The sequence below is a fragment of the Leptidea sinapis genome, chromosome 19 (genome assembly GCF_905404315.1).
Source record: "Leptidea sinapis chromosome 19, ilLepSina1.1, whole genome shotgun sequence".
NCBI lineage: Eukaryota > Metazoa > Arthropoda > Insecta > Lepidoptera > Pieridae > Leptidea > Leptidea sinapis.
This window is the reverse complement of record NC_066283.1, coordinates 5,854,056-5,878,956: the sequence shown is the minus strand read 5'-3', so window position 1 is coordinate 5,878,956 and position 24,901 is coordinate 5,854,056. Positions and strand designations below refer to the sequence as shown.

Genomic DNA, 24,901 nt, shown 5'->3' with positions numbered 1-24,901 from the left:
TTCTCGCTCGATATCTTCGTCATCTTGCAGCCTCTCCGTAAGCACGTGACCTAAATATTTGAACTGCTTAACAACACTAATAACCGTTCCGTTTAGATACACCTCAGGTACCATATCCGGACCTCCACCTGCAGGGAACACCATCATTTTGGTTTTGGAAACGTTATATTTCAGACCATGAGCATTAGTATAATGCTCACAGACTGAAAGCAGCTTCCTCAACCCCTTGATCGAGGGGCTGAGAAGCACCATATCATCAGCATAGCTAAGGTTACTGACACAAACATTTCCTACGTGACAGCCGACTTTGGTACCTCTGAGCTCCTCGATCAAACCATTCACATACAGGTTAAAAAGATCAGGAGAGGTCATCCCACCTTGACGAACTCCACATTCTAACCTATACTTGCTAGATGTTGCGTCGCCCCATTTTACAGAGTTCGTTTGTCCTCCGTACCAGAATCTCAGCAAATTGACCACACTTTTAGGCACCTGTGAGGCCAACAACTTTGTCCATAGGATGTTATAGTTAACCAAGTCAAAAGCGCTGCTAAGGTCTAAGAAGCAAGCGTATACGGACGTGTGACGAGTTGTGTAGTGACTCACAGCGCCCTTCAGGCTAACAATAGCGGCATCCGTCGAAAGACCGGCACGGAAACCAAATTGAGCATCATCAATCTTAATGTTCTTAAGCAGTACAGGGTGTATAAGACGTTCTAATATTAGTATAGAATAGCCCTCTTCTGCAGCACAAAGATGGTATTAATATTGGCTGCACTGTCCCATAACAATATACCATAGAACACAATACTATGAAAATAACTAAAGTACTAGTCGCGCCGTATCCATGTCAGTTAACCGTCTAATTTTCTTAACCGCATATGCTGCAGAACTAATCCTATTCAAGAGTAATGCCAAGAAATACAGCAGATTCCACTGGTCTTACCACCTCTCCATTTAATAAAATATTCGCATCTACATTTTTGACATTTGGCGCGGTAAATATAATAATAATATTTGGTTTTATGACTATTTAACAATAAGTTATTGGCGCTAAACCAGTACACGATGTCAGATAGAGCATTGTTTACTTCTTCATATAAAACTTGGCTTCGTTTTACTTTGAATATAAGTGAAGTGTCATCCGCAAACAATACCACCTTGTGTTTTTTTTCTTCAAGGTTAGGTAGATCATTTATATAAATTAGGAACAGGAAGGGTCCCAGAATAGACCCTTGTGGTACCCTCATACCGAGAAGAGTCCCAGGAGATCTCCTGCCATTCACCTCGACCCTCTGAATCCTATTATTTAAATATGAGATTAGAAAATCGAGTGCAGATCCTCTTATACCATAGTGACATAGCTTCCTGACCAGCGTTGAATGTTGAACACAATCAAAAGCCTTAGATAAATCACAGAAGATACCAAGTGCATTCTGTGATTCCTCCCAGGCCTCAAAAATATTCCTGATGAGTTCAACACCTGCATCCGTAGTCCAGCGTCCCCTAGTAAAGCCAAATTGTTTTATATGAAGTAACTTATAAGTGTTACACTGAGTTGGCATTTGGCTTAAAATAATTTTTTCAAAAATTTTACTTAGGTTCGCCAACACTGAAACAGGGCGATAGTTATTCGGGTCAGAAGTGAGTTCTGATAAGAATGACATATTAGGACAGCTTCAGATTATCGACAGCTAATTACTGCCAGTAGAAGGTAGTAATTTATCTCTATCTGTATATAATATATTGGGAACGGCCGTATGATCTAAGGTGCTCATATTAATTGCATCACAATGAAAGACAAAGGACTAGCGATGCAGTCATACCGTTTGTTAATGTTAGGGAAGTAACACACCTCGTACAATTGTTTCGTAAATATTTTGGTGACTTTTAATTTTAATAATGATTCGATGTTACTGGTGCATTCTGTGTCTGTGTTTCTGTTTCTACGTGCTCAGTGATGATAGATCGGAACTAGGATATCCTAGAGGACTTCTGTCAGAATGTTTGTATCACATTGATTACAATTAAAAATATTCTTAAGAACTATAGATATGATAAACCTATGTTTTTAGGCATTGCAAGATTATTAATGTATTTGATAAAATTAAAAATTTAATTCTTAGAGAAGTTAATGAACCATCATTTTTAAAAGAGTATCAAAGGCCAGGCAAAGAAACTTAATAAAATCCAAGTGATTTTGCATTCTAATGACCAAAAACATCTATGTCACAAGAATGCTAAGTAATTTAATATAATAATATTGACACACTTTTTACACAAATTATCTTGCCCCAAGTTAAGCATATAGCCTATGTTATGGGTTACAAGACAATGATATATTTAATACAATATACTTACTTAAACATACATAAATTCATATAAACATACATTAATACATTTAAACATCCATGACTCGGAAACAAACACCGGGATTCGAACCCGGGACCTCTAGCTTAGTAGGTAGGATCGCTAACGACTCGGCTATACAGGTCGTCTTACTACTATACTTTAATACTTACCTAATATTTTATACGATTTGCCAGATAATCTACAAAACTTATACAAAATGAATGGAAAATATACAGGCTTACTAAAAGACCATTTTAGAAATACAACAATATTTATGTAAAGGAAGGAAGATGGACCGACGATCTAGTCAAGATCGCCGGAATACGTTGGATGAGGGCAGCGCAGGACCGATTGTCTTGGAAATCTTTGGGGGAGGCCTTTGTCCAGCAGTGGACGTCTTCCGACTGATGATGATAGCCGTCATCTGTCAATATATCAATGACTGCACGTTTCATACAATCGCTTTTAACTTAGAATTATTATTTATTATTCTTCATTGAATTATCTTGGAACCTCAGAATTCTGAGCTTGAGACGTCTGACGATCTCTTTCTATATACATATACTCTTCCTTCAGATTGTAGTGATATTATAACACATACAATTGCATAATCTATAAGTTATTTATACAAAACAATGCTTATTCATATAATACTATGATAACATTACATTAAAACTATCATTACGTGGAAGCGTACCAAGAATACTGGCAGCATTTCCGCGTTGGATAGCTAGGCTGATCCGTTGACCGAAATAGCTGGCAGCGCTTGGGTTTCCTGTAGCCCTATTGAGGCGGGTAGATATATATCTGTGTATTTTTAATAGTTTACACTTTTAAATTAGCTAATATAGGAATAAATCAAGTCGGCCTCAGTGAGTCTTATATCTTTGCGCCGTTTGGTGTCGACACTTGGCCCGCACAGTCCAGAGGCGCGGAGACAAACTATTTGGGTCGAACAACAGCCTAGCTATGCAACACGGTAATGCTACCGGTATTTATGGTAGACTTCCTATCTGCCATAATTTTTACTTCATGTAGTATCTGTATTAAAATAATGTAAAAGTAAATAGTATAGTTAACGTTACAAGTATTTAGAGCACTTATTATGAAAATATATCTATCCAATATATTGTCGGAAAGTTCGTGTTACTAGAACACTTTTTTGGCGTCATTTCTAGTGAATTAACTTTTTGCTATTTTTATTAGCTGTTCTGTTACTCTATGGTCAGGTTTGTTTTTAATTTGAGTTTGTACAAGTTAAGTACGACTGCTCGCCCGTCTGTCTGTCAGCGGCTTCATCTCATAAAAACTTTAAAAAAATCTTTTCCTCTTGTACCTTAATCCGAAACCCTTATTATGCGGATCTGACTAGTATAACCTAGGTCCTAAAGAATCATTGAGAGCAAAATTTACATCTTGACTGTTGCTTCTCAATATATTCTTGATAATGTAATGTATGTTCATAGGCACATAAATGAATCTGCTTGAAACTGTCATAACCATAATGTTATTCATAATGTTAACACCAGGTACACACATAAACGTATAATGCCTACTACTCGGCTAAGTCAAGTTAGTAAGTCTTTTGTGGGGCGATGTATATGCTTTTACAACAAGATCCCAGAAAATGTTCAAAACAAAAGTATTACTATATTCAAAATATATACATAAATGACTTTATAATGATGCCACAGATTGGGAATGGGGCGACCGCCCTCAGGCTATTAAATAATAAATTGAATTGTACAATATTACTTTGAAAACAAATTTTTTGATGAAAAAGATTTGTTGCGCCCATTCTTCTCAGATCTGAGGCATTCTTTTTGGAATGGGTGGTAGTTTTTGACTTTCAATAATCATCCTATTTTGTATAAAAATATTTGAATCTTAATTTGAACATTTTTAGCAATTTTTATGTGTCTTCCTAGAAAATAAAAACTATTCTGCAAATAATATGATTCCGTGTGGACGATTTAATTGTGGTTTTGATATGAAACAAGATAAGTGGTTGTGACATCGCGTTCCCAAGCGCTGGATACTTTCCACACATTGTTATAACAACTCTATATAATTACATACCCTTGCTGGATTCTTGTAAAATGCACGATATTTATTTCTTGTATAGCAACACGGGTCAAGTTACAGTCAGATATCACCATCCATTTATGAATATTACTTTACCTTTACTACTTTGGAGGCTCCTTTGCACAGGACGCCGGTTAGATTATGGGTACCACAACGGCGTCTTTTTCTGCCGTGAAGCAGTAATGTGTAAGCATTATTGAGTGTCGTTCTGAACGGCGCCGTAGCGAGTGAAATTACTGGGCAAATGAGACTTGACATCTTATGTCTCAAAATGATGAGCGCAATTGTAGTGCCTCTGTGAATTTTTAGGTTTCTCGAAATACCACCAACTGAGCTTCCTGCTCGCCTCTTCGCTTATTGTCATTTAAAAAGATAAAGTGGTTTTGCAGAGGTGAAATTGCTTAGTTGTAGTATTACTGCTTCACGGTGGAAAAAGGCGCCATAACCCATAATCTAGGCGACATCCTGTGCAAATAATCCGTACATATACCTTTTGTCACTTACCCCCTTATTCATAATAGTCTGCTAACTTAAAGCATTGCTAATTCTCACTCTGTCTTCTTCTATTGACCTAAGTCAGAATGAGAAAAAACATTCCTAAGCGGCTGTTCAATGTTAGCGGACCATTATGAATAAGGGGGTTAATCTATAGCGTGATCCACGTCTTACAGGTCCTGGATCAACGAAGCCGGCCACAATACCGCGAGCTCAACTGAAGTACCTTTATTTCGTGGTACAAGGACGAACCAGCAGGAAGAGGTACACGTATTGGACTGCTCACAATATTGTCAACGATTCTAGGATTGACTTTAAAAGGTATCAAGCTTTTGTCTAAATAGTTAAACTTATGAACGATGCGGGACTAGAGATAACCCGCGCCTCTCGGATTCTTTCCGAGTATCCTGAAGATAGAGCTACAAGAATACGGTGTGATCCCACTGGCGGATAGAAGGATAGTGTTAGATCTTTAGTTTTTACACAATATTTTTAGTAGTAAAATATATTCTCCATACTTGCTATCAAAATTCAAAATAAACGATCCTCCAAAATTAATAGGAAAAAATGCCTATTCGTTGTTTGTAGTACCACAATCTAGGACTAATAAGGTCAAAAAGCAACTATACTGGCCTGCAAAAGTAAGTATCACACTTTTCAAATTATTTTTTTTTAACTATATAAGGTAGAGATTTAAGATTAAAAACGTTTTGTTGCAAATTTTATAGGCTTTAATTCTTAGAAACTAAAATTATACATTAGTAACATTTTTAACTTAAAAAAGATAAAACAATGAAAATAGACATTTTTAGTTTAGTGTTAAAAAATTCAACTAAAATGTATTACATGTTATTTAATTTTTAATATTGCCTCCTGGAGCTCTGATTACAGCTTCGAGTAGGTTTGGCATACTGAACACTAGGTTTCGGAGCCGATGTTGGGGAATATTCTCCCATTCTTCTACCAGGGCCTGCTTTAGTGCCCTGAGGGTAGTAGGTGGTGGTCTGTGATTTCTGACTACCCTCCCAAGCTCATCCCAGGCGTGTTCAATCGGGTTGAGATCAGGACTTCTTGATGGCCAAGCCATCACGCTGATACCGACCTCCTGTATATACTCTTGTACCATATGAGCCGTGTGTGGCCGGGCATTACCATGCATCAGCATCGATCCATCACCCATATTTGCTATATACGGCCCTGCATACTCATTGAGAATCTCTTGAGCATATCTATGCCCAGTGAGGGTGCCATTTTTTATGGCTACTAGCTCTGTGCGACCTTCTGAAGATATGCCAGCCCATACATGTACACTGCCTCCACCGTATTGGACTCTTTCTGAGATGCAGGCTTGAAGGTACCGCTCACCAGGTCGCCTGTAAACACTTCGCCTTCCATCAGAAGTGTAAAGGGAGAATCGAGACTCATCTGCAAAAAAAATTCTTGACCATTCTTCTTCATCCCACTGCATGTGTTCACGGGCGTATCGCAGGCTCGCTACTCGATGCTGTCTCTCGAGTTTTGGGCCACTCGCTGGTCTTCGGGATTTTAAATTTGCTTCAGCAAGTCTTCTTCTCACTGTACTGTCACTAATGTAGTCCCTCCGGGTCTGAAGTAGCTGTTGCTGGACTTCAACTGCATTTTGGTGGCGATTTCTTAACACAGTGGAAATAATATAATGATCTTCTCGGGCACTGGTACACCTAGGTCTGCCATTACAAGGTTTCCTCAGATGGTGTCCAGTCTCTTCGTACCTTCGCTTTACCTTCTGGACCGTTCGTACCGTCACACCCACCATTCTTGCAGTGCGACGCATACTGATGCCTAGTTCCAGAAAAGCCATTACCCTAGCACATTCTTCAACTGAAAGAGGCATGATAAATAAATGTTATGTGCTTTTTAGCATAAATTTTTAAAACAAGACCCATCGATCTTGAAAAAAATTTAAAACAGAAAGAAAAATGTAATTGGTAAAATTGTAATTCGGAAACGCCCACTTTGAAAAAGGAATGGTTTTGTTTTTGAAGTTTTTTTTTCAGCCAATTCTTAAAAGAAGGTTACCGACTATAAAGTTTTTATGTACAAAATTGAATTCTCTTTGGAGTCCTTTTTATTTCGAAAGTATATCTTGTGAACTTAAAACGTTATCCCAATTTTAAAAGTGTGATACTTACTTTTGAAGGCCAGTGTATATATGTCGTATGTAGGTCATACGAGTATAACTCACTGGCCAAATCGCAGAACATTGATTTATTCATTCCGCTTGCTCAATATAAAAAGAAAATACTTAATTTACACACGTGACTTAGAAACCTTGTTTTCACATTTCATTTTTATTTTAAATTATATATTATAATATTTATAGATTTTAGTTTTTAAATTGTTAAAATTACTGTCTTAAATATATGAATACCGTAGTAAATATATGAATGCTGTGGTAGCTTAGAAGTGAATTAACTCTTATCCATATTATTATTATAGTAAAGAGTGTAATTTGTTAGTTGCCCAAATAAATAAATAAACTTGAGAGTTGAACAAGGCATACCAAGATTTACGATCCATGCGTCGCTCGAACGGTTGGCTCAGTTGGTAAGAGCGCTCGGACGGAACCCGAGAGGCGCGGATTCGTGTCGTGTATCGTTCATTAATTCTGGTTACTAATTTATTTTGTATAATTGAACCCAGAAGTGAGCGATATCACTTTAAAAATAAAAAATAAATTGGATTGTTAATATACTTATTTACAATAGGCAGTGATGATGACATAACAAATGTTACAGCTTTGACATGGGGAGAAGATTTGATAAGAAACTCCCAGCCCATCTTTTAAATCATATAACAACTTAGCCTACTTCATATAATATTATAAAGCCACGTTTACAAGGCTTGCTTAGTACCAGTCATGAACCATGAACCAAACCTATTCACTAAATATTCCATTCTTAACATCACGCTTTTTTTTAATACAATTCGCACCGATTCGGACCGGTACATATTAAGAAATCTCAAAAAAAAATATACAAAAAAAATTCCTATAAGTTTTGTTTTGGAATAGTGTTTTATTAAACTTTTATCAGACTTTAGAGACGAAGAGCTAATTTGCAGTTAGAAATACCTGGGTCAACCGTTATCCTATTTTTTTTTAATATTATAAATTATTATATATTTTTTTAACTTTTATTTAAGAACATTAATATTTAATTTCTTTATTTTCACATGACATAATAATAAACACCACTCTTTATATAAAATAAAAATTAAGTAATCTATTAAAAATAGTAAAAATCGCCAAACTTATCCTCTGACAGTGGTTCGTACTAGACCTGTCAAATCGGTTAGACGCCTGGATAGCTCTGTTATAATTTTTTTTGCCGATGCACCCCAAGGACCCAACGTCTGCACCCCAAAGGGAACAAATGTGTATCCATTACCGAGTCACCTATATTTCCTCCGATTTAGATATTCGGCAATTTCCGCCCTTTCACCTGCTGCCCTGGATGATGTTGTCGACTTTAGGGAATTAACGCCATACCATAACCTATAACCATCGTCACGTGAAATTCCATTCGGCTCTAGGATAGCCGGTACGTTAAAGGTGGTAAAGGCGTAAAGTAAGATAAGCCATGGTGACCAAGACTGTCTACATTGCCTCTGCAGCTGCACATATGGGGAACTAGGGATACCCAGGCGTAAACCAACTGCGATTGAGAAGCTGGAATTATCGCGAAGCTTCCTATGTTAATTGAAGGAGTGGCCTGAAGCCAGTACTCTGATTCTCGTTCAACAAAACGAGCCTGAATCGAAATATTGTGACATGATATTTGACATCCTTGTGTGAATAAATTTGCACTGTGGCTCATCCCAAAGCTTAGGGAAATTTTCACTTGGACAGGCAAGCATTGGGACCCTAATGACGGGAAGATAATTTTGATCATATAAATTGCTGACACAGTGAAGAGAAGATAAAAATGCTGGTAAGGATATACTAGATATTTTTCTGATGCTAATTTCACCAAAACGAATGAGCATAGAGGCTTGGCATCAGGATTTATCTGACAATGAACAATTCAATATTTTTGATAATAAATTTCGTATAGAATCATCCAAACTTGATCAAAGTATGACGTCATGATTCCAAAGAGGGCAACATCAGCGAGCATAGGTTAGCTTGGGGACAAAAGACGAAACCGAATTATACAATAGGCCAGGTATATGTATGCTTAGCGGTCTGAATATTTTTTTCATTTGATTTATGTTCATTTATATCAGCTGAGAAAGACTCTTCCAAAATTGGTACACCGAAAACGGCGAAGAGATTAGATTTCCACAAATTTTAATATATCAATAATGTTGAATTGATTTACTATCGCATCTCTTCTATCAAAACGTACCAAATCAACTTTTTATCTTGGATAAAAAGTTCACACTTTGAAAGATTGATTGTGAGATCTTTAATAACTGTATTAGTTAACCTCCTAAAGTGCCGTCATCTAAGTACCACATACCATATTTTACTTAGAATTTAGTGAAATAATGATTGGGTGTATAGCGAAACTAAATATTGCCGGACCGAACGGATCACCCCGTTGATATCCATTGTCCTTTGAAATAATTTTGACTTCGAATCATAACAATACCAAAGATAGTTAAAATATGTTTCTGGAATCGAATTTTGAATTTCTGTAAAAATGTTTGAACTACTTACGGTATTGAAAGCATTTTTACATCAACTTTCAAGACCGCCTCACCTCCATCATATTTGAAATCGCAGCCGCCATTCCAACCAAACCCTATTTGCAGTGGCTGAAACTTTTCACTTAGTTTGGTCATAATGGATTTACATCAAACTTTAAAACCTATTCGTCTAGAGGTACAACCATGGACTAGTAAAGGACTCCGTGTCACCTTACATAACAGTGTAGCACCAAAACAAGCCGATTAACGTGTAAATACATAGCCCCACGCACACACTTACACTACTACAGGCCGATAGGCGGCCATTATGAAAATTGTTGAATCGTCTGTGACAGATCAGTTTGCGTCTCAATAAAATATTTTAAAAATGCCGTCGAGCATATAAGTATTTGTGGCCGTATATGAATATTTAAGGGAGAAATAATTGTGTAACTTGTATCCCCCATAACCGCACACACACTAGCATAACTGTGCTTCACTTGCTAATATCACGGCGCGGAGTCCTTGTTTTTTTACTCGTCCGTGGGTGCAACCTACAGCAATCGGCCTAATGCTGATGTATTACCGCAAGCGTAGGAAATCATAATATGATTCTATAAAAATTTCAATCAGTTATGGCTAAATAATAGGCCGACGTACCTGAGATTCCGAGGCGCGATGGTCTGCAGCTGGGCCCCCGCTATTCCTCTAGGTGCATCCTTAGCACCAGTAAGGAGTTCCTCTCGGCATGTTCAGGAAAAAGTTTTTTGCTTGGCGTTACACCGAGAACTTGCGATTAGATCGTTGATCACTTAAGGCATAAAAGGCATTTATTTTCTCAAAATTTATTCCTTTAGAATTCTTTTTGATGTCATTATTCTTAGGAAGTCTTTTGAAGAATTTGCTTATTATATTAAACAGATATTATGCGTGTATTGTGATTTGCGTTCGAACTGTGTTGCTCGGTGACAATTTGGTTATATTTGAATGTAGTGTTTAAATTCTCTTTGGTTATATTATTATGCGGCCCAAGCGACAACTGTCATTATGTTAACCTCTCAGATGACAATGAGTCTGTTGTGTATGGTATTTCTCTATCTACAGGACTACAAATTGCCATAACCAAATTACAAGAAAAGAATTATATTTATAATATTTTTTCTTTTATTAGAGATAGATTTAAAAAAAAACTACGTAATATAAATCTTAAATGTTTGCTCAGTGAGTGCCTAGTATACTCTGGTATTTTATTGTTAATATGAATACCATGAATGTTAATATGATTACCTTAGTTAAACTAGTAATTACAGGGCATATACCTACTGTATGTACACCTACGTATTATTATACCTTCGCATACCGGATTGGTATACTTCGAAAATTCCTAAAGATTCCTTACTATTATTGATAATGAAATCGAGGTTTCATTTTGTTAACTCAACCAGTACCCAGTTCTGCTGTTAGAACTTAAAATATCGCAGGGTATTTTGTTTTTACCTTATAAAACTGATGAACTGATGAATGAATTATAGACATAATATAAAGCCTATGTATATATTATGTGTCTTAAGTAGCCAGGTCAGTAGATCAGTTATAGTAGGTAAGAGGAATATAAGAAAAAGCAGGAATAGGTAGTACGATTTGGATCACCAAAGGGTTCCGTACTAGTTATATATGCAACTGTTGTGTAATAAGGGGTATTAAAACACGAATGTGGATTTATCTGTGATTTATATGTGACTAGCTGACCCGGCAAACGTTGTTTTGCCATATAAAGTATAATTCACGCGATAGTTTTATAAGTAATAAAATATTGCCTATATTATAGCCTGTACATCATTTTATTCTATTGTCAATAGTTTTTGCAGCGCACGCAAAAATAGGTTTTCGATTTTACACCTTGTATTACAAAATAGCAATTTTATTACGGATCCCTAATTTTGAAAAAAAAACATAGCCTATAGCCTTCCTCGATAAATGGACTACCCAACACTGAAATAATCATTCAAATCGGACCAGTAGTACCAGAGATTAGCGCGTTCAAACAAACAAACACTGCAGCTTTATATATTAGTATAGATAATAGTATCACATGAGTGTTTTAATAACTAATTATCAACAGTTGCATACAAGACTTTATCTACACCCAGAATATGAATCCTCTAAAAGATTCTGGAACATTTAGCTTACTGCTAACATTAAAACACCAATCCTAGTAGTAACTTATTATCATTCATTACTGATTGTATACAAATAAACTAAGTATTAATGCAACAATTATTTATTTTAGTAGTAATTTACATTTAGTTACTATATAGTGCAATAGTTAAAATTCACTCGAATATAATGTTCTTTTACAGCGCTTAAAATGAATAGGTCATTTTTTGTAAACAAAACAGTAAAAATATCGAAGAAAAATGGCGGGGATTCGAATTACCTACTTTTTTTTACGGCGCGCGACGTTCTGGTAGTGTGGAACGCGCGTAAACGAAAATGTTCTTTTTTTGAAATTCATACAGATACCACTCATCGAGCAATAAGAATGTGGCTGTCTGTTGAAACTCTTTGCGCATGAAGGGATAAAAAAACATAGGAGTGTTGTTGTTGAATTTCATAAAATTCAGTGCAACATTACAAAACTCTTTTGGATGATGTAATGGTTATTAGAACATTGGGTGTTTTAATGTTGGCAATAAGCTAACTGTTTCAGAATCTTTAATAGAGGATTTAAAGCATGGGTGTACATAAATTAACTTTATATGTACACAAAGTCAATATAAAAAACAGTGCCATCTAGGGGCGCCCGAAAAATGCAAAGCAAATTTCAAATCACTCTGGACTCTGGCGGTACACGAACACTTGCCGTCTTCTACAGAGTGCCGAGTGCCGATAAAAGGGGAACAGCATACGGAGAATCCCGTTCTAGCGTGCTCCGCGCCGTGCGGTGTCGTGATGGCATGTTTTCAAATATTTTATTGTTTGTTAACATTTTATAACAGCAGTGTGGGAGCACCTTTACTCTTAAGTTAGAACTTACAAAAACCTATTCTCACTCGTCATAATATTATATTCTTGATGGTAATTGGTAACTACCTACGTCATGAAACATAATTTGTTTATACAGATATCTTCCACGTGTAGATGATAGATGGAGATTAGACTTGTTTCTTTCACAACAGCTTAAGGCAGCGCCAACTAACGGCTAATAGTACAACTAATGATAGTTATTGAAAACCGAAGTTATCAATTATTATGCCTAATGAAGCTATTTAGTTGAATATTAAAAGATTGTTTAGTTGATTAGTAATATACGTAAGTATCCATCACTACTCTGTGGTAATGATATTTAGCCATAAAAACATAACTCGTAAAAAAACCAAATCTCGCAACTCAGTTCTTCTACCGTACAAAGTTGTGAGATCCATGTAAGACGAAGTCGGTCAATTTATTTAGTCCCCACTTTAAGGGTTCTGTATTAAGTAATAACTTAATTAGCTAACCTAACATCATCTTACAGTGTATATCTTAGAATATTGAAAATATTTATGTTTAAATAAATAGATTAACATCGAATTCAGGCTTCTAGTTTTATCCACAACGAATTTAGCGAGCGTCGAAAGTAGCCACTAGCCTGATCTGCTTCGAGAAAAGGATGGTACGGCCGTGCCGTTTGTTTTTGCTCGACTGGGCTACATTCAAGAAATAGTATTAAAGTAGTGTAACCAACACACAATAGATATATTATTAATAATTTAGAGGCCTGCGAATTCAAAAAATTGGTAAGTTACTTGTGATTCATGAAAAGTGTCATAAATAATATAGACGTCAGACTTTTTTTTTATGTAAGAGGGGGCAAACGGACGGGATGGTGAGAGGTGAGGCAGCCCCTCATTGAATCCATTACTTGGAGAAAATGGAGATAACACTTTAGACAATTACTTGAGAGGCACTTTCACAACTGTCATAGCCTATCTACCCGTATTAACGATCTAAACGTGTGCGCATTTGTACAATCCTATAATATGGTATTTCCAATAGGCAATAACTTATTAATTATTTGATTTTCATTTAAACTTTAGACAGGCAGTTGATCTATATAATTAAAATGTCAAACTGTCAACATTTTCTTTTAAACATCAGCTTAAGGCAGTGCCATCTAACGGCTAATAGCAAAACTAATTTAATGATAGTTTTTAAAGACCGAAGTTAGTTCAAAAGATTGCTTTGTAATATTTATTCAAGAAGAAGTAATTTTAATTGTCATGAAATAGTTAACCAACACTCAATAGATATATTAAGAATTTAAGAACCTGCGAATTCAAAAAAGTGATAAAGTACTTACAAAAAACGAAATACAAAAAAAAACTCCATGAAAAATAGACGTCAGACGTTTACTTTAAGACCAGGTAACTAAAATAAAAAAAGTATCATGTAATCTTTACGCGCGAATGAAGTAAAACTTAATAATAATTAACTTTAGGAATAATTAACAGATACATAATATATATTACATTTAATTTACATTAAATAAAGCCCTATTACCAACTAAGCACTGACGTATTAATGAAGAGCTAGGAGCATTGTTAGAAATTTTTTTTTCGGAAACTCTTACGATACAACTTCATCTTTTGAGCAATGTTTTTCATAGCATTTTCTGTACCTAAAATAAAATGCCTTTATCGATAAATAATATAATTAATGTTATTTTATCAAGTATTTTATATATTTTACAAAAGATGACAATGTTATATTTTGATATTATTATTCATCAGAAAATAAACACTTACTCTTTTTACAGGTGAAGTCATTATCAGGTTCTTGGTTTCCTCTTTTATTCTTATTTATTGATGACAGAGTAAAACGTCATTTTATTTGACTGATTATTATTATCATTTTATATTATATTTATAATTAAGTAATTAAAACCATTCCCACATTTTTTTTTCACACATTAAATAAAAGAATTAATGATAAGAAATTAAAGGTTATATTATTATCAGCACATATCATTAATATGACGTTGTTATTGAATATTAACAAATATGGCTGAATGGGCTCGAACCCTTTGCCTGTCCTAATAATGGGCGAGAAAACGAAAGCAATGTCACAAATGTCAGACTTAAAACTTATTTATTATTACAAAAAAAATACAAAAGTAGTAATAAATAAACAAATTATACACTTGGAGACTAAAAATATTTTACTGAGCAAATTGAAATATTTTTTAAAAATATAAAATTATAACGGTTTAAAAAATTGTTTCAATTGACTTTTTTAGTGAGCGTTACATCCATCAGAAAAAAATTCTGAGTCACCCCCAAGTCGCGTCTAAAGAAGTTTTACTTCAAAAAAAAACTAAATAACATTTTGTTGTGCATAAACAGTTTAGTTAATGCTCATGCATAACAACACAGCCCATGTCTGCATTCGTTATGAGGGACCTAAAACCTAAATGCCTATCTACTAAACACCACCTGAGGTTGGCTTTGGGCAATGTGTCCTCTAAGCCTTCATCTGAGGCGACCTCGTGGGGAAGAGAGGCGCAAACATCGTTTTATTTGGCCCCGTGAATATTAACTCAAACCAAAAACACAATAAGAATATTCAAAACATTTTTCAATAATAATAAGCCCCTTTATATTATTATAAGAAGAAACTCCTTTATGTCTTGTTAGTAATACTATAACATTTAAAAAACGATAATAATATTACGTTTGAATTCAGAACCTGTAATTTCTAACAGACTTCAAAAAATGAGGAGGCTCTCCATTCGTCGGTACGTTGTCTTTTTTATGTTTGTTACCTCAAAACTTTCGACTGGGTGAACCGATTTTGAAAATTCTTTTTTTATTTGAAAGTTGGTGCTTCCCGTGTGGTCTCATTGTAATTTGGTCCAGATCTGACAGTGGCATTCATGAGAAAACCATAGTCTTAAATTTGCTATACGTATGTGGATGATAAATTTACGAATAACTCAATATCGCGCCAACCGATTTCGATGATTCTTTTTTTATTTGAAAGGATATACTTCAAAGGTAGTTTGGTAAGAGTTTGGTTGGGTTCTGATTACGGAATCCATGACAAAGTAACGGAACTTCAATTCTTAGGAGCAAATTAACGATACTCGGCCGAATCTTTTTATGCTATTAGGATATTTAAGTAATCTACCATAACATAGTTATGGCAGATTACTTACGCTTACGTTCATTGGTGCATTGAAAAATTTAGTATACCTACACATATTTAGACAAATTGTTAGTTAGTGTACTTCAAATTCACTAAAAATAAAAAAAAATTGACAAAAAAACAACCGACTTCAAAAACACTAGAATATACTTTTTAGTGCATATTATATCAATTATTCTGGAGTAGTGTTTTTGAAGTCGGTTGTTTTTTTGTTATTTTTTTTTATTATATGAGTATTTCTTAGATAATTTATACGTCTAGATTGTATAGGTAGTTAATAGAGGTTAACGATCCAATGCTAATTTTTCGACGCATTCATAGCTGTCACAGTCCAGGGGACTGACCTGACAGGGTCCCCAAGGCACGAACAATATAATAATAAAATATCCTCGAATCCAATTGCAGCACCAATTAATTAATTGTCATGTCGGAAGTTAAAATCTATTATGTACTTAATTTAAAGTACCTATGCCTTTTTAAAAATTTATTTTATTTACTGAAGCATTTTATAACTTTTTTGAATTATAATAAAGTAGGTACTTAATATAATATAAATAAATAAATATTATTTAGGTAGAGAGAGAGAATGGAGATATGATTTCACTGGAATTTCATCAATTTTATACGGTGTAGGTACTTTGGTCAAAAATAATAATATTATTTTCTATATATTCTACATTCCGATAACATATTTTTACAAATTCGAGATTCCATTTGGTAAACGAATACGAATAAATTTTATCGGTACTTCGGTCTTCAAAAAGTACCATCAATTTAGTTTTACTATTAGCCGTTTGATGGCGCTGCTTCAAGTTGTCATGAGAAACAAGTAGACGCTTTATATATTTATCGAAGTTTAGCTCATGATCAATCAATCATTTCAGCTGGGATTATACCAATACCAAGTTGCCGATACTCTATGTACAAGTATACTGTACCTTATTTTTGATGGGTGAACTGGCATTATGCATTACTGCATGGTGTTATGAGAATGCACATGTTCGGTGAACTCTAATTAGTAATTAATAAATATCATATTATATAATAATATAACTATCATAGAATAGTAAAAATTTCAAGAACTTTATATCAAAAATCGGCCGAGCTGGACCAAACGCTTACACATCTAGAAATATAGCACCAAATAATCTGAATTGCCCATTTTTTTTTTTGGAGAGGACAAAAATATATTTACGTATTGAAGACCCCGATATGTCGATATGTCAGGCTCGGATGTAAACACCCCTACCAACTAAAGCCGTGTGCTGTCTGTTATCACCGCCGCCCATATTCTCTTCTCGTCGATGCGGTGATATATGTATGTGTGTTTGTTATTATGTTTAAGTATATGTATGTGTGTAATGATGCAGGTGTGTGATTTATGATGTATGTGTGCGTGAGTGACGTTAAACGATTACAGGACGAGGACTATCTCGTCGTCTCGTCGTATTATATTAAGTTTCGGGCCGCTGACCATCATCAAAGCGACGAGTGCCAGCGGTATGTTGTACATATGTTACGGTATGGTTGGTTTGGTGTCTATGATGGTGTTGGTGTCGCATTCGCATTCGTAATGGTAATAATAAAGTAGTACCAGTCGACTAGTACGTGTCGTGGTCGCCTCTGTTGTGTGGACTCTGTGGGGTACGCTACCACCCCATTGGACCAAAGTCTCGCACATGTCTCCCTTACCAAGACAACATTAGGGTGCTCGGCTGCCTCATCAAAGTAGCCTCGCGAATCGCGATATCAGATTAATTCATACAACATATTGATAATCTGGTGAGTAAGGCTATGAAGCTATTAGGTTTCATCATAAGAAGTACAAAAATCATCCACATCTTAAATGTAAACTACAATATTACTCTGTTGCAAGTGCATAAAGACAGAATACTAAAAAATATAGGTTGCACTCCGGGAGTACCGGCAGAAATGAAAACTTGAACATTAACGTTGTGCCTTAAGAATATTTTGCAATGGTTAGGGAATAATTTAGCACGAATTGCTTTATTTATCAGACAAAAACTACTAGAATTTATGTAAAAAAATCAAAATCTAAAAAATCAACTTTCATCCATAATTTCAGAATACCAACGAACAACAACAATACCGGACATTGTGTAATAATTTTAAGATGTGCATTGTGCATGAACCTCTAAACTGCATATGAAGTCCTGGTACATGCTGCTAGGATGACATTAACTACCACAGAGTAGTGATGAATACTTACATACATTAATAACACCGCTACCATATTTATGTTCTCCTGGTAATTACGTCGTGCGAATGACGTCAGAATATATTATGGTATACTCGCGTCACACATAAGACAATCTCACCTGTTACAAAAACACTGTATAAAATTATCTTACGAATTTTCGATCAGGACACGCGTTATGACGCGAGTTTAACATTTTATACCTATCCCAAGAAAAGTGCTCAACGCCGCTAAAGTAGTTTTCACTTCAAACATTCTTACGACACTTGGACAATATATTCAAAGAGAATTAATAATACCAATGATCTCTTAAAACGTTGTAAAGCCATATCACTATGCAATCGTAGAAACTCGATAGATCAGTGTTTTATGCATAAAATTGTAAATTGAGGTATTAACAGCCCGTACGGTCACATATTAAAAATAAAATTACTTTCAGGCCAAGAATTACAAAGAGTAACCTCGATAGGACCGCTGCTATTAACAGAATTGTAATGTCCTATAACAATAATATATATGAAAAAAAAAACAGATTTGGACATATTTTGGAACTCTGCATATTCGATTTTCAAGCGCAAAATTAAAAAGAGTTTTTTAGGCTTTTTTTTTGCATTATTTTGTGTGCTTTTGTAGGAAATTGTCTTTTTTTAATAATATTGTTATGAAGGGTATACGATGTTAGTTTATATAAGTTATTAATGTGTAAATTTATCATAAGGCAACACATTGTATACAACGTGGGCTTCCTACTGAATAAAAAATATATATTACTTTAGGTGGTCTCTTCACTGTATACCTATCGACCCTCCTGCGCTCACCAACATCGAGGCGTCCGCCATCTTTTTTTTTATGAAAATAAGGGCCGAAACGAGCAGAATGTTCAGCTGATGGTAATTGATACGCCCTATCCGTTACAATGCAGTGCCACTCAGGATTCTTGAAAAACCCAAAAATTCTGAGCGGCACTACAATTGCGCTCGTCATCTTGAGACAAGATGTTAAGTCTCATTTGCCCAGTAATTTCACTAGCTACGGCGCCCTTCAGACGGAAACACAGTAATATTTACACAAACTGTTTCACGGCAGAAATAGGTGCCGTTGTGGTACCCATAATCTAGCCGGCTTCCTGTGCAAAGGAGCCTCCCACTGGTATGGATACAAAGTATGGTATACAAAGGAGTCTTAGTGTGCATCAAATAAATCTTAAAAAGAAGATACAGGTCTAAGTTACTACTCTATATTTATGGTGTAATAATTTATGCCTTTTGAATGTTAATTAAGGTAATCACACAACCACAGAACAGAAAAAACTTGTAGAAGTGGCATCATGTCAATTTACTATGAAAACCGATGTCGCAAAACTCACACATTTATCTATTAAATATGTAATACACACACTTAATTCCGGCTTTATGATAGGCCTAAACGCACAATCACGAAAACGTATAACTACAAATTGATTTACAGGAACTTAAAACTTAATAGAATTACGCTAATCTCATATTCTTAAACTGATTATGACCACCCCCGAACTTTTTCTTAAATTGCGAAAAATAACACATAGAAACTTGAAGTAATAGGAACTCTATAACCATAGATTTGACTTCTGTCAATACCTAGTGTTGTACGAAAATGAATAAATATATCGATAAGTTACTCACAACTAGAATGATTTAATCAGGGTTGATAAAGTATATTACCGATAAATTACGTCGTAATGGTCAATAATTTTTCTTAGGTAGGCATAGTTTTATTTAAAAGGATGGAGAATATTTAGCTCAATTCAAATAAAATCAAGCGTACACGAATAGTCTTGGATAGTTACAATACCAATATTATATTTACCTGGGAAGCAATATACGCCTAAAACATATTTTTTTTTTATAATTATTCATCGTCATTCTGCCGTACTGCTTCCATACATATTGCGCGTGCGAAAAGAAAATTTCCAAAACAAGCATTAGCGAATGATTAATAAAAAGTGAAGCTATAAGTAATGATGAAGTATTAATAATCTTGTTAGTCTTATAATAATTTAAATCATTATGATGTACATTTTATGCTTCAGTGATGCCAAACATTTCCAGAATTCGTGGTTTTCGATCAATTTTTTACAATTTTATGACGTAATTTCTCTATGATGTGATGAGGTTTTTCTTCTACCCCACCTCGACTCAACCTTATCGGTGGAATATATATGGAAGTTATTAAAATTTAATTTAAAATTGTCTATATTTAAAAAATAACGCTTATTTAACTGGAATCTTACACATACTTGTTATATAATAATTAGCTGTACCTAAGAAACAATTAAAACTATTAATTTGAATTCATCGTAGTCTCTCTTGTACACATCTGGAGGGCAAAGCCAAATTGGCTTCGAAGAAGCTGGGCGTCATTAAAAGAGCACGGCAATACTTCAAGCCGGCCCACATTCTAGCGCTCTACAAAGCGCAGGTCCGGCCATACATGGAGTATTGATGTCATCTCTGGTCTGGCGCACCCCAGTATCTGCTCGATCCATTTGACCGCGTGCAACAGTGATCTATGAACGGCTGGATCACTTGGCGTTGCGTAAAGACGTCGCTTCATTGTACGTCTTCTACCGCATGTATCACGGGGAGTGTTCCGAAGAGCTGTTTAACCTGATTACTGCCGCCGAATACCATCTTCGCACGACACGCCACAAGTTAGAATATCATCGCCACCATCTGGATGGGTGGCGGTCCTCCACAGTGCGGTTTTCAAGGAGCTTTCTACCTCGTACTACTAAGCTGTGGAATGAGCTTCCTTGTGCGGTGTTTCCGGGACGATACGACATGGGCACCTTCAAAAAAAGCGCGTACACCTTCCTTAAAGGTCAGCAACGCTCTTGTGATTCCTCTGGTATTGCAAGGGAATGTGGGTGGCGGTGATCACTTAACACCAGGTGAAAAAAAAAAATACCCCACCCATATTATAACATTTTACTTACTTACACCCTTTTTCGCATGATGCATGGAAAAGAGCCATTTTACCAGTAGGAGGCTCCTTTGCACAGGATGCCGTGAAGCATTACTGTGTTTCGGTCTGAAGCGCGCCGTAGCTAGTGAAATTACTGGGAAAATGAGACTTAACATCTTATGTCTCAAGGTGTCGAGCGCAATTGTGGTGCCGCTCAGAATTTTTGGGTTTTTCTAGAGTCCTGAGCGGCACTTTATTGTAATGGGCAGGGCGTATCAGTTACCATCAGCTGAACGTCCTGTTCTTCTTGTTCCTTATTTTCTTAAAAAAAGGAGCAATACTTGACTACAATTTATATACATAAAATTTATTTAGATAAAATTATATCGATATGTACTGTATATATGCACTTCTTGAGTAACAAGATATTTTTATTGTTTATATTAATTATTCTAACATAAGTTACATTGATTAAACGTAAAGGTAAATGAACCATTCGTCGTAATATTATGGTTCATTTTCAATTGTATATTTTGCACAACACATAATAAATATTAATTGTATTTAAATCGGAAAATTATGATAACCTATGATAGTTAATCCCTTCGTTGGACTTATTTTTATTGCGGCTATGATTTCTACAGTCAAAAACAGCACAATATGGCATATTTTTTTAAAAGATAATTATGCTTCACTTGACATCAAATGACTGGTCTCACTTGAGCCTCGAGTAGGTTTGTACACAATAGTGGCGACAGGGTAGCGCCCACATGCCTCTTCCACTAGTTTTTTCTGTATAATAAGTTTTCTTTTGTTATTTTCAGGAGGACTGTAGTGATCGCAATTGGCTACTTAGACAGTACGAACTTTCCGATATCGACAATCCTCACAGACGAATATATGAACAGGAATTATAACATCATACTTATCGATAACCAGAGATTCGCCACAGTTCACTACTTCTTGTAAGTTTTAGATTTGACGACCTCTTGGTGCAGTGGTTATAGTGACCCTCCATACTATGCTAATGGCAGTGGCGTAGCATGGATTCTCACCACCCGGAGCCGACTGGAAATTTGTCGCCCCCGTGTTTCGCCATTGTAGTGAAATACAAAAGTTAACCCTCTTTGAGTTATCATGTTTTTTAGCACTTACAAATAAGATCAAAATGCAATATCTAAAATTTATTTAAAAATTACTTTAAACCTATTTTGTTTTCATTGATAAAAACGACTAAATACTTATATATTATCAATATTAAAACAACAATTCACGGTCCAAATTTAAAAATGCGAGTTTTTTGAGTTGAGTTGCGAAAATTTTTGTTTAGATACACTAAAATGCCCTAAAAAAATACGAAACTTGACTTGCTTATTATTTTACAAACATAATCGTTTTCTTAGCTCTCCAACAATCTATAGCAACTAAGAACTTATTTCACAGAAAATAAAAAAAAAACCACAAAAGAAGCAAGCGGAAATACGTATTCGAACTAAATTTAAGTTTACGTAAACTGATACTGATTCTAAATTTTATTTTAAATTTGTTTTTTAGTTTTATTTACATTGGATATTGTTTTTAATTAATTTTATGGTAATTTTAAAGAATGACCTTAAGTTAAGGACTTAAGGAGCACCGTTCGCCGTGCCTTTTCATGTGCCGCCTGGGGCCATGGCCCCCTCTGCCCCGGTTTCGTTCTTGGTAGTATTCAATTATTTTTTTAATAGGACCATAGAAATTTTAATAAGAAGGAAGGTACTAGAAGTGAAATAGCCGCGTTGAACATATCGCCTCCAAGGTGACTTATAGCTATGGTTACCATATCTTAAGATTTTTGGACACTTCTCAGGATTGCGGCTGGATTTGGATGCAAATCTCATGAAATCTTAGGATTATTAAAATTTTTAATAAAATACAGCTTAGATTTTAAGGATCAGTTTTTAAAATATATTTACTCGGTAACTATTCTCTGGTTCTCAGGGCGACGCGGCTTATGCGTCCAGTTGGGAAACGAGTTGCTGAAATCCTTGCTAAGCTAGCACACGCTGGCCTTTCTCCCGACAAAATGGAACTGCTTGGCTTCAGCCTTGGTGGACAAACAGTCAGCTATATAGCGACAAATTATCAGAAAATCACCGGTAGAAATATATCCATAATAACAGCTTTGGAGCCAGCTGGACCATGCTTTAGGACCTTGAACAGAAGCGAGAGACTAGACGCTTCAAATGCAGACTTTATTCAAGTACTACACACTAATGTCGATGGATACGGAATGGCGAACAAAATGGGACATGTCGATTTTTATATCAATGGAGGTGAATATCAACCAAGTGATCTAAACTTCTATCCTTGTACCTCTACTTGTAGCCACTTCCGAGTGCTTACGCTTTGGGCTCTGGCGATGCAAAATCCGTCCAAATTCATTGGAATTAAGTGCAGAAATATACAAGAAGCCAGAGACGCGATGTGCTATAGTGATGTGCCAATAACTAACGTCATAGGATCAGATGTCGATGTTAATAATCACGGCATTTATTATGTATCGACTAGTAAGCATTACCCGTATTATTTAGGTGTTAATGGCCTAAAGGCAGATTATGCAGCATGGAGAAGAATAAGTGATATAAATGACAGTAATGATAGTATTATTTATACTTAATAAAATAGTTACAGTAAAATTTGATCCAATTAAGGCTTCTTTTTTAAGATAAACAGTTCAGTAAAACCTTTGACAAATCCCGAATGTGCCAGAATAACACCAAATAATGCAAATATTATAGCGATTCCTATAAATTTTTACCTGCCGCTATCATTACCTGTTTTCAAATACTAAGAAGATAGATTAAAGTATAGGTAATTATTATTTATTAAGTAGGTATATTTTCAAACATAGGTAGATCCATGATATAAAATGTAATGCGGTGTCTAAGGCTTACATAGACTAAAAAAGACTGTTTACGAATTATCAATCAAAATCGCTTCCAGTCGCAATACATTTGCTGTTCTTTTGTATCTTATTGTATCTTAATCTCCGTTAGTGAATCTTCTTTTCTCTCGCACTCGTTATCTAGGGTATATCATACCAATTTGATACACATTTACGAAGACAGTGACGTATTGCGACGCCTTTAGCTGGCAAAGGGACCTAAATCTGTCTAATTTATGCATATTATATTATGTAGTTGTAAACTAGTTGCAAGTCTGCTTGATTTATACTTTTCACTTATTTTTAGTTTTAACGTTATTGAGGAAAATTCAACTGGAAATAATAAACTTTTAGAAAACCTAGTATCCGTTGCCATTTGTATGAAAAGCTTAGACGCCAACGTCAAATGTTAGATTTTTGACACTAAGCACTGGGTAACTAAAAGTGACAACTGACTTATATTTAAGATTTTAATTTCAATTTTCAACCTTTTCCTTCTTCAAAATGGTGCTATTCTTTAGCAGTTTTTTTCGTTATAAATCAGTTTACAAATAAAAATGAGTAGTTAAATGTGTTCCTATTCCTAAAGTGTTAACAGTGTAGTGCAGCTTAAATAAATTAAAAGTGCGGTATTATTCATAAAAAGTTTTAATTTTTGCCGTAAGAAACCTTGTCGCATCGCAGAGATTCACTCCGTCGATAAATTATCTGCTGTAAATAGTTATTTATGACGCTTACGTAAGTATTTATAGAATTTTATTATATCTAATCATGCCAGTTTTTTATACTGAAGCCAAAAATGTGTCACACTCTCTCAAATGATATAAATTATATTATACATCTTGCCTGGTAGTTGTACATAGATTCAAACATTATTGAGTTTATTCTTCGAGCAACTGTTAAAATTAATTAGTATTGCGACTCACTGATACGAAACTGGTTCCTTTGAAGGTCTCTCTGTATTGCTTAAGCTTGAGGTAGTTTATATTACTAAGCTATGTAATGTCTTACCCATAACAGTTTTG

The 24,901-nt window shown here is 35.1% G+C and overlaps 1 protein-coding gene across 1 annotated transcript; it reads left to right on the top strand.

Annotated features, from left to right (window-relative positions):
- The first annotated feature begins 1,843 nt into the window (after positions 1 to 1,843).
- LOC126970013 (pancreatic lipase-related protein 2-like) lies at positions 1,844 to 24,238 on the top strand. Its single transcript, XM_050815693.1, has 4 exons — positions 1,844 to 2,005; positions 5,109 to 5,253; positions 21,775 to 21,915; positions 22,931 to 24,238. Exons 1-4 carry the CDS (start codon positions 1,903 to 1,905, stop codon positions 23,607 to 23,609), a joined length of 1,068 nt encoding a protein of 355 aa, XP_050671650.1. The 5' UTR covers positions 1,844 to 1,902; the 3' UTR covers positions 23,610 to 24,238.
- The last annotated feature ends 663 nt before the right edge of the window (positions 24,239 to 24,901 follow it).